The sequence below is a fragment of the Sparus aurata genome, chromosome 17 (assembly GCF_900880675.1).
Source record: "Sparus aurata chromosome 17, fSpaAur1.1, whole genome shotgun sequence".
In the NCBI taxonomy this organism is placed as follows: Eukaryota; Metazoa; Chordata; class Actinopteri; order Spariformes; family Sparidae; genus Sparus; species Sparus aurata.
The window spans coordinates 24,277,608-24,304,586 of record NC_044203.1 but is presented as its reverse complement, the minus strand read 5'-3'; the positions used below and the strand labels follow the sequence as shown (position 1 = coordinate 24,304,586).

Here is a 26,979-nt window from a genome sequence, read left to right as displayed (position 1 = left end):
CATCCACACCCCCACATGCTGACGCTGTCTGGAGCCTCCAGGCAAACGTATGGCAGAATTCAGAAGCACACATGTAGATATATTATAAAATCTTTTATTTGATTATTTTGTATATTACAGGGCGATACACAGAAAAAAGTGCTTGGAGTGACACGTCTTCAGTCTGTCTGAGCAGGACTGATTCATATCTGAATCTACAGGCCAGGACTGGTATTATATAAAAGTAGCTTGGCTGAGGCATACTGAGACAAGGCGTGTCCTGTTTTCTCCAACAGTCATGGATAATGCTTGTATGAGGGGGCTTAGAAGAATGCAAATGTGGCTCTAAAAAAGGCTGTGAAAACTGGCAGGGGTCTGGTCTACATTAAGGAACTTCAAACTTCCCTCCCCTTGTTATTATTTCTGGAGAAGATGACTAAAACAGTTTTCAACAGCGTAACCAGGAACTACTATGAAAACACAACCAGTTAGCTCTGTGGCTGATCAGTCTTTTGGTTCTGCACTTCCCTTTGCCCCCCCCAAAAAACTATCGGCAATAAATGTAGCTTAAGTTTCAGGCAAATTGGATTAAACAGTTTGCGGTAAAAAAAAAGCAACATTGATACTGATAAAAAAGTGATCAGTCGATAGTTACCATATGACAAAAAGAACAGCACATCTGAAAGAAGAATTAGTTTGACATCGTGGGAGACAGGCTTGTTCACACTTTCATGTTTGTATTGTAAGTACAAAGATTAAGTTTAGCTTAGCATAAGGGAAAATAATAATATTTTCAGCAATAATACAACCAATAAAAAAATCCCACAGGCTTTTTGCCGAGGGAACCATGGCAATGCTAACTCCCGGGTTAGCCTACAAAAATACGTCACCCCAGCAGCACTCTTTAGCTCACTACTCCAAAAAAAGGAATCATTCCAGCACCAAACTACTTGTAAGAAACACAAACTGATCCATTAATACTTTGGTTTTTTTGTTGAGATTAAAAAAACAAGGGATAACCCTCCCCCCCCCACCTATACACCACTTGGTAGCTCTGCACCCAGATAAAAAGTCTGAGACCTTAGCAACGGCCCGCGTTCGATTTTGACCCAATGCACTTTGCTGCAAGATCTTCAGCTGTTCTGTCTTAATCAGGCCACAAAGCACCTCAAAACAAAAAACAAACAAACAAACACAAACAAGAAATAACATGGAATTCATCGAGCTTTGAAGGTGCTGGTAGGTCCACAGAGCCATTCTGAGTCCTGCTGAGCTAAATGTGCAACAAAGTGAATAAGCGTAGTTCCCCAAATGTCTAACCATTCCTTGAAGATTTTTAAAAAACATATACTCAACTGCTGAAAGTTCTTTAGAAATATAAAGCAGTGCAAAATCACACTGGTGTTCACTCTTCCCCCCCATTTGATCCATTGCTCTCAGTAGTCTGACCTGACAGCTCAGCGAGTGGCTGGCAGGACGAGAGGTAGAGTGTTCAGTGATGCTGGTTGCTGTGAAATGAAACTGCTTTGGTGATAGCACCGTGTTCGTTTGAATGTTTGGAGGCTGTCCGTAAGAGAACAGTACTTGGTTTCATGAGCTTTTTGATGCACTTGGCAGGCGTTGGGAATTCACAGAATGCCGTACTTTGTCTCCAGCTCCTCTGCTGCCTGTCCCAGGTGCATCTTTCTCAGTTCGTTCAACATGTCGTGCAACAGAGGCCAGTGCAGCATTCCACCTGCCCGTGACCCTCTCTCTGCCCACACCTTCAGCATCTGGTAGTGAGCCTCCCGGCAGGAGCGGTGATCCAGCTCTGCTTGTTCGATCTCTGTGTCCCTCACACCGAGAGAACGCACCAGCTGCTTTACCTTCAGCACAGGAACCAGATCCAGCACAGTGTAGATCAGCTCAGGGACTGAGAGTGGTAAGAGAAAGAGATAAGAGTTAGAACAATAGTCTCCTGTATATTTGAGCCAAAGCAAACAGGACCTGCGCTATGTGCAGTATGAAATACACTCACTCTTGATTTCAAACGGGACACAGTCAGGCAGATTGGACGGTTGCTCGTGTTCGGTCACAGGACTTTCAGGAGCAGTTTTGAGAATGTTGTTGTTTGAAGCGTCCACTTGGATCAGGACCTGCTACAAGACAAGGACAAATCAATTTAAATGACTGTAGATGTGCATACAAGAGAGAAAAGTAACCACAGACAGTCTGATGAGCGTACCTTGCATGAGTCCGTGGAGACGTCAGATGACTGGGAGGACGTGCCCAGCAACCTCTTCTTAGTAGACCATTTGGTGACCATGTGGGTGATGGCAACCACCAGCGCGAACAATACGACAACCGCAACTGCAACTCCAGCAATCAAATTTAACAGATATCCCTGATCCGGCTCAGGACCTACAGAAAATAAGAAGCACAATTAAATGATGTGTTTCATCAGTGTGGTTCTCATTACAGAACAATAGTCATTTTGCTTGACTGCTACGCATGGCTGTGGCTATTTGTAGTACTGTGATCGTATATGTACTTGAAAACCTGTCATTGGACAGATTTAAGTTTCTGACACAAGGTAAAAATATATGGTATATGTACAGGACAGAGAACCTGTGTTCAGCTTGTATCAGACCCTCCATGTCAGATTGCTCTTCAGTACCTGGTTGCCACGGTCTTTACAGTGTAGATGTGGTTCATTGCACATAAACTTCATCTCGAAACCACAGAATAATACCAGATCTTGCATTTTTATAGTGCCAGTTCATTCTACACCATACTGCTTTCAATCAATTTTCCATTTTCAATCAATGACTAAGTAGGCTAAAGGTTTTTAGCAATGTTTACAAAAAGATGACTGTACGGTTGTGCTCACCTTTTGTATTCAGACTGGGAGTTGGTGAACAGAGATGCTTGCACTCAGCGGTACAACTGTGGGGAACAGAGAGGACGTTTCACAACATTGAGGAGGAAGCAACGCATCTTAAGAGGAAGTGATGAACACAAAAGCCGATGTACTTCTTTTAACACCATCGAGTGAGTTGAAAGAACTGCATGGTAAGTATCGTTTTACAGTCACACAGGAGCTTGGTAATTACTGAAGTACGTATGATCATCTGTCACAATCACAAGTAATGGCTATGTTCTTGCCTTTGTGTGGACAAGAGTGTAGCTAAGAATTATGGGAGATATGGGCAGTTGGTTCCACTGAGCCCTATTTCTATTTCAACTCTTATTTATGATAAATATCGGTGTCTGTCCACCAATTAAACTTTAATAAACATCTCTAAATATGATAGGAGTTGATTTTCTGCCCTGTCTTTATTTTCACAGGTAAATCACCTTTTCAAATGCCAACAAAATAAGTATTACTTTCGTCAAACCACACATATCTCCTTCACATTAATGTATGTGTTAGTGATTTTGAAGATTTCAAAATGGAACTTTAACAAATGAGCACTTGTTAAGTAAATGTTAACACAGCAGCAACCAGTTATAGTGTTGGGTAACTTCTCTCTTTTGTTGCAAACATATGGAAAGATTGAACAGTCAGAAGTCAGACGTGTGCTGCAAGTTTCAATTCAGCAAACCAACTTCCGCATTAACAACTTTAAATAAAGCTGTTGCAAACAGTAGGGTTGGAACAACGCATGTGCCAAAAGCTCATAAACATTAGTTCACTCACTTGTTGCAGGGTTCACACTTGACTTTGCCTTTGACTCTGTAGTAGCCCTCTTTACATGCACACACGGTGTTACTGTCTGGTGTACCTGTGCACAACAAAAAGACTATTTAGACTGACAATAAATAAGTATTACAGTAATTGACTACATTGCCAGATCTTTGGACTTACATTTTTGTATTTCCTTTTCATTTGCTGCACACTGCTTACATTTGCGACAATCATCTGTGTTTTTGCTGATAACGACTTTGTAATAACCGTCCTCACAGCGACAAATAGTGTTCTGGTATTTTGTACATGTTGATACCTCTACCTCGTGTTTTGATGCTGCAAGAGAGTTGACGTGAGAGAAAAAGTGAGCAGAGCAAACCAACACCTGAGACAGTATTGCCAAAATCAAAGTGGAAAAATCACTTTACCTTTGCAGTTTCTGCAAGATTTGCAGTTGACTACGTAGTTCATAAGATCCATGAATTGTCTGTAACCACAGCGTGTGCAGTTACTTCGCTGGCCTGCAGCATGGCACTCCTCTACAAGCTTATAACCTGGAAAACATGAACATCACATGTAAACACAGTTAAGACATGTATTGAGAGATTGGATTTGATTTCACAGGAGAAGAAGTGTGATATTTCCAGTAATGAGCCTGGTACCTGGAGGGCACATGGGGCAACAAATTCCTGCGTCAGTGCGAATGTCTCCCTCTGGACACGGCTTCTTTGAAGCCAGTACCAACGTCAGCGTGGGGATGAACATGCACTGCAACAGAAAACATGCAAAGAAATGCTTTATTGTCCATCACATGGCAGATTTCAAGAACTCATGCTATTCCAAAGTATTTAGCGACTTCGTCTTTTTTACCACAAGGAGCAGCATTGTGCCATTCCATCTTCCTCTGTGGACACCACCTTCCATTATCTGCCAGGTTTAACTCAATCCATCTGAGGCCACCTGCAAGGAAAACAATGTAATTAGTTATACCCCTTACAGGCCACTTGGCTTTTGAGATAAGTCCTTCTTTTGCTGATTGATGTGCAGAAATTAAGTACTAATACTAATTTAAAGTAGTTATTTAATTCCTTAAATCGCCTGAAAACAGAAACGAGGTTACAACGCCGTCATGGAGGTTATGTTTTCATCCCTTTATTTGTTTAATCGGTTGTCAGAAGGATCACACACAAACTAATGAACAGATTTCAACAAAACTTAACTTTTGGTATTGATCCTAATAAAGTTTTCTAACATTTCAGTTTTTTTTCCCAGAGAATAAAGCATGGATCGTGATGAAATTTTTTTTCGGCATATTTAGGTGCCTGTTATCTAAGAGTTAGTTTGATTTAACGCGGATAAAAGGAACTCTTGGGTCTTGTCAGAGGTTTGTGCTTTATTAATTGCCATTCTACTATATTCTGTGTAAATGCCAAGGCACAACAACCTTTTATTCAATACTAGGGTGGCATTACAGTAAAGTCCCTCGTTACCTACATCAGTAATACACCAACATGGAACATAAACATGAACCATATCATTAAAAAGGTCCAAAGACTGTAAATGATGTAGTATCATGACAACAAACACCTGTTGGCCCTCTTCTCTAAAGCCATCACAAAGAGCATCCTCACCTCATCATCTCTCACTGCCTGGTGGCTCAGATGGTAATGCCAACAGGAAACTAGACTGTCAGCAAAGCCTCCAAACATAATTAACTGGTTGTTACTTTCCTTCAGTCAGCTCACTGTATATAAGGCGAACCTTCAACCAAGCAACAAAAATAACCAGCAACACCTCCCACCCAACCCCCAACCTCATTCAGCCTCTTAGCACGCGATTAAAATACAGCTTATTTCCTACAGCAGTCAAAAACACTCAACGCCCCTTGCTAATATTGCCTGATCTATCCACTACCACCAGCAGGTGACAGTTTGTCTTCAACAGGATATGACAGGATGTTTCTATAAACAAAAAATACCATCAGCTCAGCTGCACTCACATGAAAACATTAGCATGATAGCATTCTAATATCATTTAAAGCAACAGTAACATGCAACAACAAGAACGGCTGGGCTCTATTTTTAGCCCCAGTACTCGCCAAGTCCTCCCATTCTCTACTCCACCGCTCGACACTGCTGTGTTGTGTGTAGAATTTGATAAAAACAGCAGTATTCTGAGAATATGCAACATACGTATACTGTACATTAGGGCTTTGACTCCGAACTTCATTCTTTGAATATAATTTGAATATTTACAAAAATAAAGGTATTCGAATGAATATTAGGCAGCCCTTTATAAACCTGTTATGGGCATTACTTTTTGAAAATGTGTTTGCTTGTAAACGTTTTCAATTCAGATTCCTAGGCTTTTTCACGCCTAGTGAATCGCGAGCTCATTAGCAAGGCTATTATTGGTCATCTGGGCTCCTGTAGGTGACATCTGAAAAGCAACGTGTGGCGCTACTTTGGGTTCCCAAAGGAAAAGGGAAAAATCACAACTAAGGGCAAAGTGATATTTAAAATATGTAGGACCAAGCTCACATACCACGCAACGACCAGCAACTTGAGAGCCCACCTGTCAACTCTACATCCCGGCAAGCTGGAAGAGGAGGAGGGGTCTGACTTTTAATAAAAATAAAAAAACAGTTGTGTGTTTTTCTTCTGAAAACATTATTGCCTGCCTATTGACATTGACTGATACACTGCCCTCTGGTCGACAGAACATATTGATACCAATAGGTCCTACTGAAGGCATTTAATGGTCAAAATATTATTAATAAATATTCCAATATTAATATTAATAAACAAACGAACTTCGAATATGATTTTTGGCCAAAAGTCAAAGCCATACTGTACACACAAGGTCAAATTATGCCCAGTTAGTACTGTGAGTCCATCTGAGGCTGAAAATAAAAGTTTTTAAGTCAACCAAGTCTGATGTAGAGTTGAGCCTGATGAGATGAGTCCTAATACCACCAGAGTAAAGAGACATCATCTATAAATTAAATGAAATTTCAGAACCATCAGCTATTGTCTGAGAAGTTTTATTGCTTTTTTACCCTTTTTATCTGCATTTATATGCCCATAAACAAATGAAATGATGCAGTAGTAGATATCATCTCTTAACTTCTGAAATTGCTAATTACACTGTACCCAACAACCGGAGCTAGGAGGAGGAGGAAGTCTTGGCCCTGATATCTGTTATCTGGATATTTCTGCTGGCTACACCTAAAGCCCTCAAACACTGGAAATTGCCCCCAGAGGATGAATCCCTCTGATTTTGGAAAATAACAGCATACTCACATCATATTTAAAATGTTTTGCCCCATTCTCTCACTTTCTCTCAAAAGCTTTCTTTATACTGAGGGTTGTTGAGGGGATTGATTCACTGATAGTATATAAGGAATTCAAAGAACATACATTGTCAAAATTGCATATTCATCCAAACCTCATGACTCTTGACCTGATTACTTTAAAGGGCCAGTATGTTGGATTCAGTGGCACTTAGTGGTCTAAAGGACTGCAACCAACTGAATACCCCTTCCTCCACCTTCGTCTTCAAAGCATATAAGAGAAACTGCATTGGAGGTCAAAAACAAAAAAGAAGCTAAAGGCCCTCTCTATACCTAGCGTTGGGTTTGTCCGTTCTGGGCTACTGCAGCAACATGCTGGACTCCGTGAAAGAGGACCCCACTCCCTCTGTAGATAAAATAGCCTCATTATAAGGTAATAAGAAGCAGACCACAATGTGCACAGAACAGATCGAGCAAGACAGGAAGTCAGGCAGCGGAACGCCAAACTGCATCCGGTCAGTTTTCAAAATAAAACACTGTGTGCCAACTCAGGATCGACTATAGACGCACTTTAAAACGACAAATAATGAAACGATTAAACTACTTAACCTGCTCAACCACAGCAGAAGCACAAAAATTATGAAATAAAGTCACATCAGGCAGGCATGATGCTCCGTTTCTGGAAAACGCTTCCAGTGGGATATGAGTGTGTGGAGGACGGAACAAAGCAGCAGAGCACATGCCAGCTAACACAGACGTGCCGGTTGGAATCAAGGTTTTAGCAATTATATTCAATCCATCCGACCCAATATTATGACGGTTAAAGTTGGGGGGGGGGGGGGGGGGGGGGGGGGGTCGTCATGGGGGGCCATTAGCCATGTGGATCCGCCCCTGGATCCACCTCATGTTCTATTTAACACAATTTCCTGTGGAGGAACCACTTTATCACGAAATATTCTACATGAAAAACAGCAGAGATGTTTGTGGATTAACCTCTGAAACCATCCACCAGAGTGGGCTGACGTTTCAGAGGTGACTTTTGTCAACACCTCAGCAGATCAATCGAACCTATCTTTAAGGTCTGCCACAGGTACACTGTTGATTAATTTGCTTATTTTGGATGAGCAGTAAACGCCACTGGACTTAATGCCAAATATGACGTATTAATTTACCGTTAAACTGAGATTAAATGGCGGCCCTCTTAGTTTAACTGTTTATCAAAATTCCAACCATGTCAGTAACAGTCACATATTTCTACGCCACTAGTTTGGCAGCTTCAACAACTACCCCCCTCCTCCACCCTCCACCTTCCCGTCGCACTCAAGCAGTGAGATTAGACTGAACTTTGAAACCACTGTGGTCATTTTAAAAAAAACCTCCCCAAAACTCACATCTACTATTGATAACGTGCAGATATTTTAAAGCTTAATAGGAACAGTCAAGATTTTAGTGTTTTTGTTTCTTGTCTGACTGGTTTCGATTTGTCTAAGACACCACATAAACGCCCACTACACACAGCCTCAGGTCTGATATGAATCTTCTCTTCCCACAGACCGACACATAGAGGAATGTTTACCGTCACTTACCTGGACATAACACCGGTACAGCGACGAGCTATACGTTCACTCCAGGTCCATTAGTCGACATTAAAGTTTGTTTGGTTGAATGTTTCAGTCAGGAAAGCAGACGGTCGGGACCGAGCCGGTGCCCCTAGCTCCTCTAACTGCGCGCGGGGGCGGACTAAACGGGAAATAGCTGCGTCACGAGCCCGTTTCAAGGAATTGTGAGGCTCAGATGTGAAAAATTACTGAGGGCAAAAACACAAGCTGCAACACATGAGAGCACAGGTGAGTGCCCCTGAACCTGTCACTTTATAAGCATCTGTACATTCATTCACTAAACTCCTTCAAAGAAAGAAGAAGCCATAAATGATTTAGGCTGAATTAGAGCAAAAAATGTATAGATTTTACATTAGTTTGCATTGTGACCTTAAATGACCCCTTGGTTTCTTTTCTTTAACCTCATCTTAATGTCAGGGTTAAAGTTGGGAATTTGCCATTACAGGATGGAAGTTTGCCCCGAAAAATGAAAATGTAGTCATCATCTACCGACCCAATCACAAGGATGAGTGGTATAGCGATTGACGTATTTTTGTGGGCTGACCCGGATATTAGCATCGCCCTGGTTCCCTCGACAGAAAGCCTAGGGGATTTTTGCATTGGATTTTGGGATGTCGTTGAAAATAAGCTCAAACACAGGTTCATGACACCCAAGCGTTTTGTTCAGCAAGATAATCTTCACAGACAAACACTGCTCTTTTTAAAAAGTGTAAATGAAATCGCTAGAAGTAAAAAGCTAATATTAGGCCTTAAACAGACTACATTTATGTCGTAGAACAAAACTTGTATACGTCTTGGTAACCACAGACCTTATTTCAGGCATTTATCTGAAAACAAATTAAAAAACCTCAAAGACTTTGAGACAAGGGAAGCAGATGTGCAAAAATGCAAACTGATTTCAGGGTTTTAGGACTACAAACCACACCACGCTTTGTTAGCTAGGTATGCGTGTTTCTTTATGTTGCAATTTTACAGTGTGGCGGTGGTCACTCGAGACCTCCACCAACCGAGTCAGCTAACTTTGCAGCTTTTCTAGACTTTAGAAAATTTATTGGACCAAATTGAGTCATTTTGCGGGGGATGTGAGGCTTTTATTACCGTTTTACAGATGCATCTTTCACACTGTTAGCTTTTGGGAAAAAGTCCCCTGTGCATCACATGGCAATGTAATTACATAGCTTGGCCATGACGGAAACTGGCTTCAAGGCCTGGCACTCTTTGTGGAGGCTTGATCTCGACAATGAGGCCAGCCGTCTTCTTTGCAGAGGAGGAGCCAACTGCGTTAAATAGTCCTCTTCCTCTTCTACATTGGTTTACAGGTGGACTAAAAACCACACCGCCATCCACTTTATCAGAGTGTATAACATCATGCTATTCACTGATGGGTGCACTGTCTTGAGTGAGTGAGAAGGGGACACACAGCTCCAAAAATAGAAAATCAATATGTGGCGGCCAATGTTGATATTGTGGCGGACTGCCACAGATAAAATGAATGTGTGGGAAACACTGATAGTTATGGAAATGTCCCCAGGTCTCCTTAAAACACTGGTTTTGTCGCCACAAAAATAGCTTTTGATGGTCCACCTTCCCACATCTCCCTCTAAGAGTCAGCCTGGGGTGACCTGCTTGGCATCCTTGTGGCTTGTAATGACTCTGCTGCCATTTTTAACGTTCTGAAACGATCTTGCTGGATGGATGATAACTATCACAATTCTACAATAATTTTGCCTGATCTGCCTTTGTCTCACATAACCTCACTCCAGTCAGCCAATGGCAACAATGTCAATTACTGGCACCATAATTAAGGACAAGAATAGGCTGGAGTCTGGAGGCTGCTCGGATAGTTTATTCATGAGGCCAGTCGAGTGTAGCGTCACGTGTTTTTGCCGGTATACTACATGAAAGAGCTCAGTCAGCAAAGCAAGACAAGTGCTTCCTCAGAAAAACCACATCCTTCATCACCACACTTCCTCCTTCTCTCTCTCTCTGTCTCTCTTTGTGTCACACACACAAACTGTCAAATACCTACATTGCTACATGTGGCGCCCTTAACTAGGTCTTCTCACAGCTTACATGCACGTGCAAACACTCACACTGCTGGTGAGTTTCATACAGCCTGTGAGGGCAGCTGTGATGACTGAGCAGCCCAGCTCTGCATGGAGATTTTGCGGTTCAGGCCAAACAAAAAGTAGATATTTGTTTAGTATCTGTTTACTTAAACGCAACACGGTCAACATTTTCCTGGCAAAGATGCCTCTGAGGTTCTAACGTATGAATCCTCTCAGTCAAGGAGCATAATTCTGAAACCTCAAGATAAGCATGACCAGGTTTGCTCTAAGTCAGTTCAGAGTAATTTGATGCTCAGTCATCTCTTCCAGTCATCTCTGTACTCTGTTTGAGTGGCACAGAGAGCCGCACTGAGCCCAGGCTGTCCCTCTCTGTTCCTGCTTCGTCAACCTTACAGTTGACAGGAGGTCACGTGTCGTGGCCTGGTTTCTGTAAAAAAATGACTGGGGTGTTGAGATGAGATCATGCCTGCTGAATGGTGGACAAACTGAAGAAAAAGCCTCAGAAATCCTGCAACTTGCTGTTTAATTCGGGTTGAGATGCTGAAGTAGAGACACAACTTTACAAAAAAGAGACACTGGCAATCAAAAAAAAAAAAGATAACACAAGGCTTAAACAGGTGTTTGTGTAAGATCTTCATACATGCAAATTATCTGGTTATCACTTAAAACACAAAATGTTTTCGCAGCTTTATTTAGTTTGTAATGTAATCATAGGAATTCCCCAGACAGCCTCTGTGCAGCGTTAAATTCTCATCTGGACAATCGAAGCCACAGTGGACTCGAAAGAAAATCATAGTAGATTCGCTTGCCGGCCTTCTTTGAGCTGTCGGCTCTTCTCGGGCTCCATGTCTCTCTCGCTTGGCAGACACTATCACACAAACTTAAGAAATGTTTACAGGTTTTCTTTAGCACAGAAATGCTGTGTCCGTAGACGGGATTTTTCCAGGCTTCATTCATAAAGAGTCGACAGAAGAGACTATGGGGTGAAAGGAATGTCCAAAAAAAGAGAGTAATCCAAGGATTTCTTTGCTGTCATGCAGTTTCTTGTGAAGAGGAGGTGGCAGTTCTGATGTCAGTGATGCAACACCTCACTCCCTTCTGTAGCTCTCCTTTCTCACACTTTCTATTTCTCCTCGTTCTTTCTAAGGACTTACCGACATTTGTTATAAGTTTGAGGTTAACATCTTTGAAAAATGTGGCACTCTCTACAGAATTTACAAGATATTGGGTGTAAATGCAGGATAATGGCAATCAGGTCACAAACATCGAATTTTTACATGTGTGTCTCTATAGGTATATTGAAAATGAAATAGTAAAACAAACACACTGTCTGTTCTCATCATTTGGATTTGGAACTGCAGGAAAGGTTTGGTTGACAAGTTGACTCAACATTATGTATTGTTTTTACCTTAGAATAACAGCTTCAAAATAATTTTGATCGTGTGGTGTTTTGTTGTATTGTACATCGTGTACATAATACTCATACACTGTCACAGCCACTGTGCCTCCCTATCACTTGTTTCTGTTTCTATGTAACTTCAGTGAGAGGGTAGGATCACAGACTTGAATACATGCTTAAGGGGGTAATGAAGCCATGTGTGGTATAGGACACCCCCCTGATGGAGTCAAGACACTGGTGGTGGTGAAACTGGTTGAAGACAATTGCTGAGATCCAGACGGATGGGGAGAGGAGCGGGTTTCTAGTGAGGTCAGACCTGGGCTGCCGGAGGTGAATGGGATGGAGGAGGCTAACGACAATTGGCACTGAAATGAAGCTAAGCGAATGTTGAGAGGTTCTTAACGAATGCCCTCTTTGTCACAGGCACAGTCGCCCACCTAATTTTTTCCAGCCCATTCTCTTCACCCAATCACATACAAATTGAACTTGTCACTTGTTGCGTTTCTATTGAAAGTCTCTCCTGCAGCTTGATTTATGCTTCTCCATTGAATCTACATCCCACTTCACAGTGTAGCCTCTGTGTAGGTGTGTGTCCTACACTGTAGCCTGATGTGCACCTCCCCAGGATATCTAACTGCACATCACAACTACACTGGCAGACAGTTCAGATCATTCCTACAGTAAACTTTACATCTTGATATCGGAATTTGACATTTACAATAAGATGACTAATCTCACTTCTATATTAAGGAAGTTTGATCATATCTTTGCATTTGGTATTGTTTATAGAAATCTCCTTTTATTGCTCATAAAGGTACAGAGCACCATCTTCTGCCTAGTGCCATTTCTTGGAATAATGTTTATCTTCTCAACAGCTTTTTGTGAGACCAGCATGATGGCTGGGTCCTAAATGAGTGGTATATGATATTCTTACAGAAATGAGCTCACCATCCAAGTGGCAGAGAACAAAGTAATTTTTTTTTTGCAGCAAAAAAGAGTGATTTTGGATGAAACGAGAGAGATGGCGCCTGTGGAAAAAAAACGAGGCTGCATGGGCATGTTTCTGTGCCGAGCCAGGGGGTCGCAGTAGAGAAACACAGAGAGGATGAAAGAGCGGGGCTGACAGATATGAAAGACAACGGTATCGTGTTAGGTTTTTCGATATGAGTCATCATGACATTTTATGAATAATCCCCTAACACACTTCTCATCCCCTGTTCATTCTTACCCTCAGAGGGTCTCAGGTTACATCTTCTGTCACCTCCTCAGCCAGGGTAAGTTAAGTTAAAACTTTTTCAGCTGTATATGTCACATGAAATTGTCCTGTTGGGTTGAATGTTAGGAGATTTATTTATTAACGTTCCTCTTAACGCATTGGCAGTGAGGTCTTTAGTGTTTGTACTGCTAGCAGGCTGAATTTTTCTGACAGTTCTGTTGTATATGATTTACAAATGTGAATTGTCAGTATTCGGTGCATTGTGACGCTTTGCTCCCAAATTCTGTATCCATTGTCACTTGTGTGAATATTGAAAGCATTATGGACTTTGTCATTTTTTCAAAGATGTGTATAATTTCACTCTATCTGTTAGTGTTAGTGTGTGAATATATTTGACGAAATACACGTTGTTTTTTTCTCTATCACCTCTGTCTTGTCATCCTCCCCCTCTCCTTCTTCTTCCTCTTGTTCTCTTCCTCCCAGATGCAGCCACTCTTTTATATCACTTTTACTGTCCTGTGCAGTCTGTCTCTCCTCCCTTCTGGGCTTTCCATACAGTGTAATGAAACACAATATTCTTGGCCAGTGCAACAACCCCATTTGTGCTGTGATCGTTGCCCACCAGGTACAATGACTTCTTTTCATCTTAATGGATTTCATTTTTCAGTTTTGATGCAAACAGCTCATAGACTACTGTAACTGTGAATCACTGTGTGTTTTCCAGGTACACATCTTCGTTCTCGTCATGTTGCAAAATGTGAAATTGAGTGCATACCTTGCACGGATGGCCTTTTCCGTGAGTCCTTCAACCTGGAACAAGACTGCGAATTTTGTGCAAGTTGCAAAACACGTGAGTCATTTTACAGTTCTTCTATCATACGTATTTAGTAAAAGTAATAAAGTAAAAGCTCTGACATGAACTCAAAGTGTACAAGTAAAAAGTTTCCCTCTGAGGGACATTTCTACCCAAGACATTTTGGGTTTGCAAAGCAAAAGAATTGAGAAAATAAGAAGGGCTGCAGGGTCTCTGCAGATACAGGACACTAAACACGCCTCCTCCCCCAATCAAGTCTCCTTCTTTTTCCTTTTCCATCCATCAGTTATGTTGTTTCTTCTTGCTACATCTGCTGTGCGTGATAGGGATTAAAAGTAAAAAAGTAAATACTCAAATTTACCTTGTACTTTGACAGAAACAGAATGGTAACCACAGTGATATTATTATGTTTGCATGATGTTCAGCTATGTTATTCTGTCATGCCGTATCACGAGTGCCACTACTCACAGATATACAAGGATGTTTGGAACCCCCTTTGTTTTGCTACTTTGCCTTGTGATAATGCATATATCATAACCCATTATGTAGAGAATGAAAGTGTAACGTCTGTAGTTAACCAGTGCACAAATAGTGTATGATTCCTAGACTGTATAAAATTATCAAAAATGCGGGTGGAGGAGGAACGCTAACAATCCCAAAATCTTGAAAAACAGAGCTTAACACAGAAACACAGAGCGGTAAATGCCATGTGTGAATTCAGCCCCGTGTGAAACATTGTGGTTCCTTGTTTGTTTTACGTGTGTGTCATGTGTGATGTCTGTGAGTCTGTCTTCTGAACATGAAATGTGAGTGACTCATCATTTCTTTCAAGTCCTGACCACCAACTTCGTCCAGTTACGGCAGAGCCTGATAAAAGACAGTTTGTTAGCTGTTACTCAACTCTGTCTACATAACATGATTTCAGAGAAGTTTGCCCAGACAAACCTTAAGGTCACATCTGCAAGGGTATTCCCCATTGTGTGTGTCATGGTGGGATACAGTCAGAGAGAGATTCATAGGAGGAGGGGGGATGAGGTGGGTCTGAGAAACCCTCTGAGAAGCAGCTCAGGGGGGTATCAAGGTGGGACTCTGCAGGAGAAGTTCACGTTTAACATGGTAATAACAGCAGTATCAGCAGAACAGCCCACCAGTCTTGGCAAAGGCAGAGGAGGTTCATGAAGTAGACCATCACTGTGTCAGTGGAAAAAAAAGAAAAACACAGAATAGTGGTAAACATCGGAAAGAGGAGCAGACATAAATGTCATGTACTGTATTATTACTCAGGTCTTTGCCCTGTACCAGGTGAGCAATAACAGCCTGTTTTGCTTATTTTCAAATGTCACTGTGGAAAACAGAGAAGAGAGAAAACACAGAAGTGAGATAAAGTCTAAATTTTTTGAGGTACTTTGATATTTTAACAGAGTTTGACTTTTATATGCACAAAGACACTGTGTTAGCATATTTCTATCCAGCGTCACAGTGCAGCAGTAAACAAACCTTTTCTGACCTGACCTTATATCCGGCAGTCGTTGAAATCTGTTGTAGAATCTGAGGTGATGAAAGTGGGTGGTGAAAATGTCAAAAAAAAAAAAAAAAACTTGAATCGTGCAGGGGCTTTATACCAATTAACGGCAATGGAAACTAATTTAGGTGGAAATGATTCAACCCACACAAAAAATTCACACATTGCTCTTGCAATGCAAAAGCTTAATGTTTTTTTGGGTTATACTTTGGTCTTTGTCAGCTTCAATACTCATATTTTCATACATTTCTCATATCCCCTTAAATCTGATGCATCTGCTCTGAATCTGCTGTCCATATAACTATTTAGCTTGTTTCTGTCTTCTACATTTACATATCCGATGAGAATCCAGTGTATCCAGAGTTGCTTTTTTCATTGAACTTCCAAAGGCCAGTGTTGCACAGCAGGGTGAAGTCATGAGTGGGGTAACAACCCGACCTCTTAACCCTGCTCAGGAACCTTTGAGTTAAAACCTTTGTCAGCTCCAAAATCTACAGATTCATTGCTCAAGCCAAAAGAATAGCACTGGACATTGTCAAATGTAAGATTATGTTACTAACATGTAGTGTTTTAGATAATCTAAGCTAAATATCAAGTTTAAATTGTGCTTGTCCTCAGCACTGGGTCACGGTGGGTTGTAGCAAAAGAATGAGTGCACTGATGATGATAATATAGTAGTAATAATGTAATTACACCCAGCAAACATAATGAAAATGTGTCAGTGTTTGAGGTTATATTTAAGTTTTGACTGTCGGCACATGTGATTACATCAGTACATGCACAACATTTAAAGGGACAGTTCACCCCTAAATCAAAAGTGCATCTTTTCCTCTTGCCTGCAGGGCTTGTGGACCATTTAGATTGTTTTGGTGTGAGTGGCCAAATTTTGGCGTTGTCGAAGAGAAACCTGCCTTCTGTCATATCTAATGGAACGAGATGGCACTTGGTGCTTTTGAAATACACTTGAAAAACTCAACAGAAATGTCTCTTTCCAGAAATCATGACCTGGTTACTACCTACCTAACTAGCTAACTAGCTAAGATAGCTAACACTACAGCGCAGATAAGGAAGACTCCATGTCTCTTTAACCACTATGATCCAGAAGTCCTCTCTGAACTGTAGACACAATTACGCAAAAACTTAATTGTCATTGTTGTAGTTTTATAAACTATGTTGTATTGGTTATAACAAATGTTGTGTGATGACTATAGGGGCTCATCCAAGTAGTTGATCTTTGTTCATTTGTGAATGTACTTTGAAGTATTCGTGTTAAAGCATTTGGTAACAGAGAATGTTTTATCAAAGTGAAACCCAGCTTTTACTGAGAAGTAACAGCTGTCTGTAAAAAATGGGTTTCTAATGTGATGATATAACCGTCTTATGACTTAAATCCAGAATCAATACCTGCCATGCCTTCTGAGTCATTTTTCATTTTCTGATTTGTGTCATATTTTACCTTTGTACATACGTGTGTTCATCACTAACACTGACTTACTCTTTTAATGTTCATTATTTGTTTCTTTCTTTCATACTTTACAGCGAACATGGAGTTTGAGTCAGAATGTAACGCCACTCATAACGCTGTGTGCAGATGTAAAGATGGCTACCAGTGCAGGGAACAACCCTGTAAAGAGTGTGAGCCGATACCAACCACCACCACACCCGTAACCCCCACTACAGGTAGGATGTATTCATTTATAATGTTTATACAAGTTGAGTTTTAGTTTTTGATTTAGGTTGATGTGGACATCGGAAACCTGAGAGTCAGCGTACAGTATGACACAGAGAATACAGAAACACTGTGAACACAAGGATGCCAGGTGACCATAGAGGTGATCATAAAGGTAGCTACTGACATCAGTAATGGGTTTGGTTAGAGATGCAAAATAAATTCACATATATGCTGTATACACAGTATAAAGTAATCAAGAGGACTCTTTCTCTCACATAAGGTAAAGTCACTGGTTTGGGCTTTTTTTTATTGTAAAGCCTCTTTTGGGCTTGTTGCTTTAGACTTGCTTGCTTGTTTCTTGCGTTAGATCTGGCAACACTGATAATAATGCCGCACTGCCAGTTGATGAACACAGTAGAACATTAAGCAGCTAAAGAGCTAGATATTTCCCTCAGGGGCTGATGGAAGAAAGTGAGAAACATGAAGAATTACTAAAAATTACTGTCATGCTGATGTTTTGCTGCCTGAAAGCAGCCAAAAAGAGCTTTAAAGGGCACTGAGCAGATTCAGACTCAGTAGTTGATGTCTTGATCATTTTTGGATGACATTTAGCACTCCAGCAGCTCCATAAAAAAGGGTCGCCCTTTTGTACTTCCCAAGGAAAAAGTTCACTTGAACACAACATGTTGCACTGCAGAGAGGACTGTAGCCATGGCAACATCCTGCTACAGCATTCCTGAAAGGCTGCCAAGTTCAACTGGAACGGATCAGTGCAGATGTAATCATTAAAAATAATACAAACAAATGTTTATTCAAATGTTCACAGTTAACGAATGCATCCTCTGTGGTATCCACTGAGTGGAGTCCTTCACACAAGGTGACACGAGTTCATAATAAATCCTGTTTTGGGATTATAAATGACTTCCTGACCACAGAGCCAAAAAGAAGAGATAATGAGCTCAATGACTAATCTGAACTATGAACAGTTTCCTATTTCCACTGAATTTTTAAATGTGTTGAAGTCTAAATGTGAGCTGATTAAAATGTTTAATCTCTTCCCTCCAGCCCCGAAACCTCTTACCAACCCTGCCACACCCTCGGCAGCCAGTAAACCACTTGGAGGTAAAGTACAGGTTCCGTCTGTGCCAGTAAACAGCAAGGAAATACTTGATCTTGATCTCTTGATCTTCATCTAAAATATGTAAAAAATGTCTGTCTTCCTTGTTGCATACAGATAAAGTGTGGTTCCTGGTGATTACTGCCCTCCTGTCTGCAGTAATCGCACTCGTTGTTGTTACAAATAGCAAACCCATCCTGCGCTGGATGAGATCCAAGTCTGGTTAGTAGATTATTATCAAGATACAGATAACCTTGCACCAGAGTATACATACAGCAGGTGCAATGAGCATTGTACTTTATCATTTTATAACATCTTAAGTGATTATTACGTCATAATGAATTCACACTTGCCTCATTCTTTTGTTGCTCAGGCTGCCCTTTGACTAAACCATATCCACCAGTGACACCATGCCCCCCGGACGGAGACGTATCAAAGCCTGTCCAGGAAGCAGGAAATGTGAATAACCCGAAGATGGATACTGGACTTGGATTACCACTAATTTCACATACGGACATTTAGTGACAGATCTCTTGTGGCTTTGGACATTTTTTATGATAAATGGAGGCAAACGTCACTTGGGTCATGTTGATGAATGGAACCACACAACATTTGTTTCAACACTGATGCTGTTTCCTGAGATGAAACATGACTTTTTGACACCTGTGATGTTAAAATAAGTGTATAAAAGGACAGAAAAGCACCTGAAAGGCACTGAGATTACAGTGTGCGACACTGTGAAGCGTACGCAGTATATTTCAAAAACAGGGGTATGTACTATGGTACACAAAAGTTAAAGATATTTCACATCTTATATACACATTTATAGGTGTAGGTATATAAATAGACTTTTTGCTGCATATTCACAGTCTGATTGTACATATATGTGAATGCTTTTAACTTACGGACATTTCTACATAGTTTTTGAATTCACAATAAAATTTAATTGCCAACCAAATGCCTGTTATTTATGCAAATATTATCATGCAGGTACTTTAGAGATAGCTGCCAGAGCTTATTAACGAGTATTTACATCGTAAATCATAACTTACAAAGGAGATTCCGGCTGTTCTTCCCAGAGTTAAAGTTTCTGATGTGCACTAAACACATGTTTTCCCAGAGCCTGCAGATGAAAATATCTGTAGAACGCTGTGATTCACAGTTTGCCAGAGAAAGATGGCTATGCTCCTCACTCATCTGTGGTTGCGCAATTTCATCATCCCGTCCTTTTCAGAGAAAGTTTTTGGAATCAGTCTGGACTGCAGTGGTCACAACCACCGCTACAAATCTTCTATGGCTTTTGCGGTGCATCATAGCGCCTCCTCTTTGGACACGTGGTAATCCTTCCCCTGCTCCTGGGAGGGAAAGAAAATGCTGTCGTTCTCTCCACTCCTCTCCTCCTCAGAGAGATGAATACTGGGTGAGGATGTGGGATGAAACACAGGACAGTCCCTCTCTTCTTCTTCTTCTTCTTCGCCACGGGGCCTGTCAGCCGGCTTCCCCGCTTCAATTGTCGGACCAACTTGGCCTGTGAACTGACTGAGCAAGCTAAAGATAACCGTCCCCGGATTGTGGACATGGACTGGACCTACAGAGACAAAAAACAAGCAAATAGTTCACTTAAACGATGGATTTAATTGACCCATACAAGTTGAAACACAGTGAAACAACTAGTCACAACTCAGACTCATCACAGTAACACAGCTGCATCTTTTACATGCTTTGTTTTCAAAATGACCCCACAGAGTGTGTCAAGTATGGCACATGAAAGTCTTCATTTCACTCATCAGTACCCAGATTGGCTGCTGAAAGGGGCGGTGGCTGCTTTGCACTGAATGAGTCTCTGGGGAACTGATGCGTTGACTCCTTTGACTTGTGAGAAGCATCTCGACCTCTCTAAAGAACAGAACAGGTCCATCAGTGTGGGGCGAACAAAAGAGAAATGGTGCCATATATGGAGGTACTAGATCGGATTAAGGTTTGAAATGAGCCACTTACCTCATTGCATATCAGCAATGCAATAGCTGGAAAAAAAAAAGTAGATGAATAAATTAAAAGAAGGAAGTCGTTCAGGATTTACCCACCAATGATGACTCAACATGTAAATGTTTTACGATCTGCAACGCCAATGAAACCTTTTCTTGATGACCATAAAGTCAGAGGGTTCGATTGGCTAAAGTGAGATTCCAGTTGCTGAAGCTTTTCCTGGACATGAACAAAATCTCACCTTGCTTGAAACATGATTCATCTCCAGGCCGACGAACGAAGAACAGGATCATGAGGGCCACGCATGTTATGACAACCACTGGACACAAGATGGCTGCCAGCTGACTGCTCATCTTGTCTGGAAAAAAAAGGGAAAAGATTAGGTGTCCACAGCCATTCTAGAGACTCCATGAGGGTGTACTTAGGCTAAGCAGTGCCTTTAGCTAAATGCTAACATGCTCACAATGACAATGCTAAGCGGCTGATGTAAGCAGGTAGTATTGAGCAGGCACTCCAACGTTATTTAGCCTACAGTGACAGCACAAGTTCATGGTTAACTCAATAATGACATCTCAAGATAACAAAGCAAATGTCTCTTGTGCTAATGAATTAATTTATATCGTTATGTAGGGAAAACAAAAGCCAGATTTTTCATGATCAAGGCGGGGGAGACCAGGGGCAGTTAACCATATTCACACAACGGCCATCTTCCTCTGACATCGAGCTCAGGGTGGGAAGCTTAAATGCTGGGATAATGCGATGCTGTTGTGTTGCAGGTCGTATAAACGCAGGGATTCTGAGAAATAACAATCATTCCATCACTTTAAATCGCTTGAAAAGTTATTGTTCAATGAAGATCTGGATGGAAACGGGGCCATTTTTTTAGGTCCAGTCACATATTTGATAAACCATCAGATAACATTAGCATTCAACCACTTCCTAGCTAACAGTACTGTTTGATTTCATCCAGTGCGTTTCACTTTCACGCTTAAAGAAATGTGTAAAAAACATGGGCTGAAGTATTTAATGCCTACCCTGCCATGTAACGCCATCAAACAGTAATGCTAGCTAGAAAGTGGCTGGATGCTCACGTGAGCTGTTGTCTAACCGAAGATAATGGTTCATCAAATGTGTTGTCTTAGCTTGAAAAATGGCCTGATTTCCCTCTGAATATTCACTATCCATTGTCTTTCCAGTTGCTAATCAGCGTGGAAGCAGTGAAATACTAACGATATTTCAGATTCCATGTGTCTATGTGGCTTGCGATCTGGAACACAGCAGTACCACAAATAAGATTCCCACACTGAGCGCTAAAAATGGCCACTTGTAGTTTGTTTTTTTGTTTTGGTTTGAAGACATTATTCAAAAACCTCTTAACGATTTTAATGTTATTTAAAGTAGGTGACTGTGTGGTAACTGTGTGGTAAATGTGCTCTAAATGTTCACAGTCATCAAATGTTTTTACAGAGAGATGTAGAGATGAAAAAAAACAACTTACAGACATACATCAAATTTGACTTACAGTATGAGACATTAGATTGTCATTAGTTAGGAAGAAACGTGTCATCATAGAACATTCTGTCTCATTTCTGCATAATTTGATGTAACAGTTGCCCCCAGTCTCCCGAAATGTATCGCAAGAAAATAACGTTACAGGATAATTATGGAGAACTCAAAAATGAGTATCTGATTGATTTGATCAGATCTAAATTCATCCTTCAAGATCTGTGATGTCTGTTAGGGAGAATTCGTAACAGTTATATACTGTTGTAGTACTGAAGGGCACTCGCCTGTCAAGTTGCAGCGAGGCTGCTAAATGTAACTCTGACAATCCCATAGCTGTAGAGCCATTTCACATAAAACCTTAAAGCTAAGAGGATGATCAAATTCAGTAGGAATAATCCTCTGGGTATCATTAATGTTTGTTCAAACTTTTGTTCCAGTTAGTCCGGTAAATGTTGAGACATAGCACAGCATGTAAAAACTTGAACAGCTGATGGCATTACAGGAAAAATTGGGGAATCACCAAAGTCAGTATGACTTATCCTGTAGGAACAGGGAACAACTGTACTTAATTTCAAGGCAATCCAATAGATATCTAGATATTCCAGTAAAGGCCAAAAATGTCTTCCAGGCGGTTGCACTAGAGAAAAGGTCAGGGGATCAGCTAAGCCAACTGGATTCATCCTCTGGAAATCAAGAACATCTGTACAAAAACATTCGGAGAAATTATTATTATTTTTTTATTTGATATACTATTTTAATCCCAAATTGGGAAATTCTTTTTTCCACTGACACACACATGCAGTGTAGAGGAGATGAGCGAAAGGGCAGCCACACGTGCCACGGCGCCCAATGAGCAGTGTTAGTGGTCGGTGCCTTGCTCAAGGGCACCTCGGCAATGCCCAGGATGTGAACCAGAACTCTCCAACCGCCAGTCCACATCATTTTTTTTTTGGTCCGGGGGGACTCGAACCAGCAACCTTCAAGTCCCCAAGCTAACTCCCTACAGATTGAGCTATTGCCGAGGGGGGACAAGGTAGCCCAGACCCCCATTTCATGGAAAAACAGATCACTGGGCCTCGCAACAATGAAAAATTAATTATATTCCACACTTCGTGATCTCACGCTCTCTCTCTTTTTTTTTTCGTGAACACTGACCTCTTTTGAGATTTATGCCATTTTCTGCTGTTGGGACTGTCTGAGAGCCACATCTGTGTGAGATAAGAGTGAAGGGTTAAAGTATCTCAAATATGTGACCCCATGGACATATATTTATTAATAATATCTGTAAAGAATCTGTCATGAGAATCTGGAGCTTCAACACTCTGCTCTGTGAGGTGTTTTATTATGTGCTGTATCGACGGAAATCCGTGACTCACTTGGGAAATCGGCAGGGCTCAGTAGAAGTTCTGCTATGTCCTGAGGAAGCTGAGGAAGGCGTGTGTTTATCTTGGCCTGAGATAGTGGTTCCTGCTTCTGGAGAACACAAATCATCAAAACAATAATAAATAAATAAAAACATCACAGGTTTGGTTTCAGATTCACAAAGAGCAAACGAAACAAAACCTCACTGACAACTTGTGGCAATGACAGCAGCCTAAGTGTAAGAAATGGTACAGATATACATGGATGTACATAAACGTGTGAGACAGGGTAGAAATGTCAATATAAGCCAAACAAAACCCAAACAATTACTCCAAGCAAGTGAAAGTGGGATGTATGGCATGAGGCTGAAGAAATCTGTGAGGTTTAATGCTTTTTGTCTCAAAACAACACCAGTATTCGGAACATAATTCCTTATCTTCAGTGTCTCTTTGGAGGTTAACTGCGTTAGCTGAATAATCTCACTTGTGTGACACCTGCCATGGTTACTTCTGTACATCTACCACTTCTTCTCCTTGAAATTAGATCAATTATGTACCCTTGTTAAGTAAAAGTCCTCTCTTAACAGCAGCTCGTAACGTTTTCACCTTGTGAGTCTGTGTGTGTGTGAATGTGGTCCTGGTGACCCCTTTTTGTGGCAGGAAACTACTACAGAAGCACTTCTGAGTACTCAGTCAGGTGTTTATTTTTCTGTCTGCGGACAGATTCTGTCAGCATGATAGCATTACAGCATCACAGCCATGAAACGTGTATTATGGAGTATTTTGCCAGGTGTTTGTCTCTGTTTGTGGACAGATTTAGTCAGTGCGACAGCAATACAACTGTGCACGATAGAGTCAAAAGACACAACATCTGTGTAGCTGAGATAAAAATGAAGGCCAAGTTCAGAGATGGGTGTCATGTATTAATGTATTAATGACCACTGAGTAGTCAGGTGTCCAAATGTAAACATGACAGCTGGTGGCTGTGTGTGATCCCATCCAGTAGATCTCTAGTGTTCGTCTTTACTCGTTTCATTTTACTCTTTCTCATATTTAGCTTCTTTTGTTCAAAGCAACATTATATAGAAATTGGCATTTTGTGTGATTCTGCTCCCCCACAATGCAACACCACTGTTTTTAAATACAAATCCCAGGTGTGTAAGATCAGTGAGGCTGAGACAGAGACAACTTTCACCCTATCACAAGACACTGCAGAAATGATTTTGAAGCTGTTATTTTAAGGTCCAGAAATTACATAATTTTTATTTTATGTTGTTTAACTTTTGAACTGTTTTTAATTGTTTATATCATTGTTGTTCATATTTTTGTCCACCATTTTTATTATTTCTTCTACAGCACTTTGTAATTTTGCTTTGTAAAGTGCTATATAAATATAGTGGATTATTCTTATTCTGATTATCATAATATGTTTGAGGCTCTTTAAGAGGTCAACTGTCTCAGGGTTAACTCACTGACGGCCAAGGACCTCTGCTGCATTCCTATCTCTCGCTCCCTCTTTCCTCATTTCTTGTCAACTATCAATAAAGGCATAAAATGTGCCACCAAAAAGTCCAGTCTGGATTTACTGATACTGTGATAAACAGTCGAGATCCAGCCTGACAGAGATGAACTTTTGATTGACTGACTTGTCTCGACCTGCATGTAACCTTACAACTAATCTGAAAGCATAGCATTCATTTCATTTGTTTCACATTTCCTCATCATCACTGCTGAAGTTGTACATAAGACCTTTAATGAAAACTTTTGAGTACATTTCATTGCCAGTGCTTGCTTATTTTTACTCAACTAGGACTAAACACAGGACGTATTAGTAGTAATGATTTATCTTCACATTCTTGGTAAAGGATGTAAATATTTGTGACAGTGTTCGCCTCACTGAGAGGGGGAGTCCCCGGGGCTCAAACCTATAACCCACAACTTCTTTACATGGTCACATTTGTAAATGACTAATGTACAGTCTTGGGGATTACTATTCTCTTACAGTCAGCGAAAACTCCTGAAGTTTATTTTCTTTGTCACGAGGCCCCCTGCTGGCTGAGGCCGTTCATATCTGACAGAATTGAGAATCTGTTTTCGTATTTACCAGTTGTTGACTGGATCTTCCTGCAGCGTTTGCAGTGTGTTGAGAGAGTAACCCACTCCGAGCATTCAAAGCCAGCCTCACAGCTGCACTGCACGTCGGACGTGTTGGTGCAACTCTGAACCACCACCAGACGATAATCTGAAACATAAAAGGGGAAAACAGATTTTAGATATTTTTAATCACAGGAAAATGTCATTTCCAGAAATGCAAAAAGGATGAGAGTGATAGATTTTCATTTTAATATAGAAACCTAAAGATCACTGGTATCATCACAGCCCTGACTGGGCTGGATGAAACTGCTAGCTGGGCAGAAATGACTAAGAGTTTCTGTACCTGGTCTGCAGTCTGGGTAGCAGATATGGCAGTCGTCTTCTGCGTTCCACTCAGTCGTGTACCTTCCAAGGGGACAGGACACACACTCTGTACAAGACTTCTTATATGTACCTGACAGAACAGAAAGACACAAATGAGCCAACAACCGGATGACAAGAAGAGCAAGACAGAGACTGCTCACCCAGAGTGCATATTAATGAAGGATGTGGTCAAACAGCATGAGCCCGGTGACAAACAGAGAGAGGTGAAAAAAAGAAAAAAAAAACAGACAGAAAGAGGGAGATACTGTATGCTCCAGTGATTTGTAATTATTACCAAATATGAACCTCTGCTGATTCAACCATTCAAACCAAGTGAGTCAAAACTCAATTAGGGACAACAGATCCAGAAACAGAAGAAACTCAAGACATTGTGTTTTTCTCACCTGGTGGGCACATTTCTTCACACTTGCCTTTTATAGTGGCCTGTCAACACATCAGAACAATTAGACACAGACAACTATACAACAGCAAAGTCCTGATTAATTTGTTCACACATGAACAGACGTAATTTACACATTTGCTCTGTCTTATTCTTGAAAAGCAAACAACATAAAATGTTTCTGTGAGATTACAGATAAGATGAAGAGAAAGGGCTTTGTTACCGACGGGAAGGTGAACACCGACTGTGCAGATAACATCAAGACTATCATAAAACATTGCACGAGTCCCATCCTATGGAGACACAGTTACAAAATGGAGAAATTAAAGGCAAGATATCAAGTGGTCAGTTAGAAACACCAAATTGAAAAGGCAGGACACATTCTGTAGAGTCTGCCAAATGATAAACAAGGCCTGACATGAACATTTAATGTGAATTTAACAGGAAAACATCACTTTTACCTTCGGTATGATGCGTCTTTTGTTCTCCTTCTATTATTTGGTTAACTTCCTCAAGGTGTGACTCTCCCTCTTTCTTTCTCTCTGTCCTCACACTCACTCTACCCATCCCCTCGTCACTGTTTCCTTACCTGGTGACATCTTCCTGTCTCCCCCGCCCACTGAACTTTACTAGTCTTCTTCGTCTTCTTCTGCTGCTGCTGCTGCTGCTGCTGCCGCTGCGGTCCTGTTTACCCGTTCAGCTCTCAGACGCAGACAAGTAACGCATCAAAGCCTCATCACTTTCCATACAGATCTGACGAAGTCAAAGAACTGCTCTGTATGCAGCTTGTCAACAGCATGATGGAAGAACAGATCTTTTAGATAGTGACGGTTACAATTCTGAATAAGTCATGTTTGGGTTTTTTTTTTTTTTACCATATTTGTCTACATTTCGCCTGATTTC

General features: G+C 41.0%; 3 protein-coding genes across 6 annotated transcripts; 1 reads left to right on the top strand and 2 right to left on the bottom strand.

Moving 5' to 3' along the window:
* Nucleotides 1-78: 78 nt before the first annotated feature.
* Nucleotides 79-8,667, bottom strand: tnfrsf1a (tumor necrosis factor receptor superfamily, member 1a). 3 transcript variants are annotated; one of them, XM_030394486.1, is made up of 10 exons: nucleotides 8,525-8,667; nucleotides 4,517-4,606; nucleotides 4,309-4,414; nucleotides 4,075-4,200; nucleotides 3,827-3,982; nucleotides 3,659-3,743; nucleotides 2,849-2,904; nucleotides 2,204-2,379; nucleotides 1,997-2,117; nucleotides 79-1,891 (listed from the first exon to the last, which is right to left on the bottom strand). In XM_030394486.1, exons 2-10 carry the CDS (start codon nucleotides 4,568-4,570, stop codon nucleotides 1,608-1,610), a joined length of 1,164 nt encoding a protein of 387 aa, XP_030250346.1. In that variant the 5' UTR covers nucleotides 4,571-4,606; nucleotides 8,525-8,667; the 3' UTR covers nucleotides 79-1,607. The 3 variants fall into 3 exon arrangements, with proteins under 3 accessions (XP_030250346.1, XP_030250348.1, XP_030250347.1); XM_030394488.1 differs by having other exon boundaries at nucleotides 1,997-2,114; XM_030394487.1 differs by lacking the exon at nucleotides 8,525-8,667 and adding an exon at nucleotides 5,278-5,435.
* Nucleotides 8,480-19,324, top strand: LOC115567673 (CD27 antigen). Of its 2 annotated transcripts, XM_030394492.1 has the most exons (8): nucleotides 8,480-8,785; nucleotides 13,260-13,299; nucleotides 13,725-13,866; nucleotides 13,966-14,091; nucleotides 17,117-17,257; nucleotides 18,315-18,371; nucleotides 18,484-18,588; nucleotides 18,740-19,324. In XM_030394492.1, the coding sequence occupies exons 3-8, from the start codon at nucleotides 13,725-13,727 to the stop codon at nucleotides 18,886-18,888; spliced, it is 720 nt and encodes a 239-aa protein (XP_030250352.1). In that variant the 5' UTR covers nucleotides 8,480-8,785; nucleotides 13,260-13,299; the 3' UTR covers nucleotides 18,889-19,324. The 2 variants fall into 2 exon arrangements, with proteins under 2 accessions (XP_030250352.1, XP_030250351.1); XM_030394491.1 differs by lacking the exon at nucleotides 13,260-13,299 and having other exon boundaries at nucleotides 8,684-8,785.
* si:dkey-260g12.1 (uncharacterized) lies at nucleotides 19,087-26,623 on the bottom strand. The gene is made up of 11 exons (XM_030394490.1): nucleotides 26,538-26,623; nucleotides 26,300-26,369; nucleotides 26,081-26,120; nucleotides 25,657-25,767; nucleotides 25,324-25,461; nucleotides 23,235-23,331; nucleotides 23,014-23,066; nucleotides 20,594-20,710; nucleotides 20,365-20,390; nucleotides 20,160-20,262; nucleotides 19,087-19,954 (listed from the first exon to the last, which is right to left on the bottom strand). The coding sequence occupies exons 2-11, from the start codon at nucleotides 26,366-26,368 to the stop codon at nucleotides 19,677-19,679; spliced, it is 1,032 nt and encodes a 343-aa protein (XP_030250350.1). The 5' UTR covers nucleotide 26,369; nucleotides 26,538-26,623; the 3' UTR covers nucleotides 19,087-19,676.
* Nucleotides 26,624-26,979: the final 356 nt, after the last annotated feature.

What these genes read in the sequence shown, in the direction of transcription:
- tnfrsf1a (XM_030394486.1), bottom strand. Translation starts at nt 4,570, where the DNA reads ATGGAAGGTGGTGTCCACAGAGGAAGATGGAATGGCACAATGCTGCTC. An exon ending in TGAAAAGGAAATACAAAAAT is followed by an intron (nt 3,744 to 3,826) that starts GTAAGTCCAAAG and finishes TGTTGTGCACAG; the next exon opens with GTACACCAGACAGTAACACC. An exon ending in TCCCAGTCTGAATACAAAAG is followed by an intron (nt 2,380 to 2,848) that starts GTGAGCACAACC and finishes TATTTTCTGTAG; the next exon opens with GTCCTGAGCCGGATCAGGGA.
- si:dkey-260g12.1 (XM_030394490.1), bottom strand. Translation starts at nt 26,368, where the DNA reads ATGGGACTCGTGCAATGTTTTATGATAGTCTTGATGTTATCTGCACAG. An exon ending in GAGCCCTGCCGATTTCCCAA is followed by an intron (nt 23,067 to 23,234) that starts GTGAGTCACGGA and finishes TATCTCACACAG; the next exon opens with ATGTGGCTCTCAGACAGTCC. An exon ending in TGGCATAAATCTCAAAAGAG is followed by an intron (nt 20,711 to 23,013) that starts GTCAGTGTTCAC and finishes TTTTTTTTCCAG; the next exon opens with ACAAGATGAGCAGTCAGCTG.
- LOC115567673 (XM_030394491.1), top strand. An exon ending in ACCCGTAACCCCCACTACAG is followed by an intron (nt 17,258 to 18,314) that starts GTAGGATGTATT and finishes TCTTCCCTCCAG; the next exon opens with CCCCGAAACCTCTTACCAAC. An exon ending in CTGGATGAGATCCAAGTCTG is followed by an intron (nt 18,589 to 18,739) that starts GTTAGTAGATTA and finishes TTTGTTGCTCAG; the next exon opens with GCTGCCCTTTGACTAAACCA.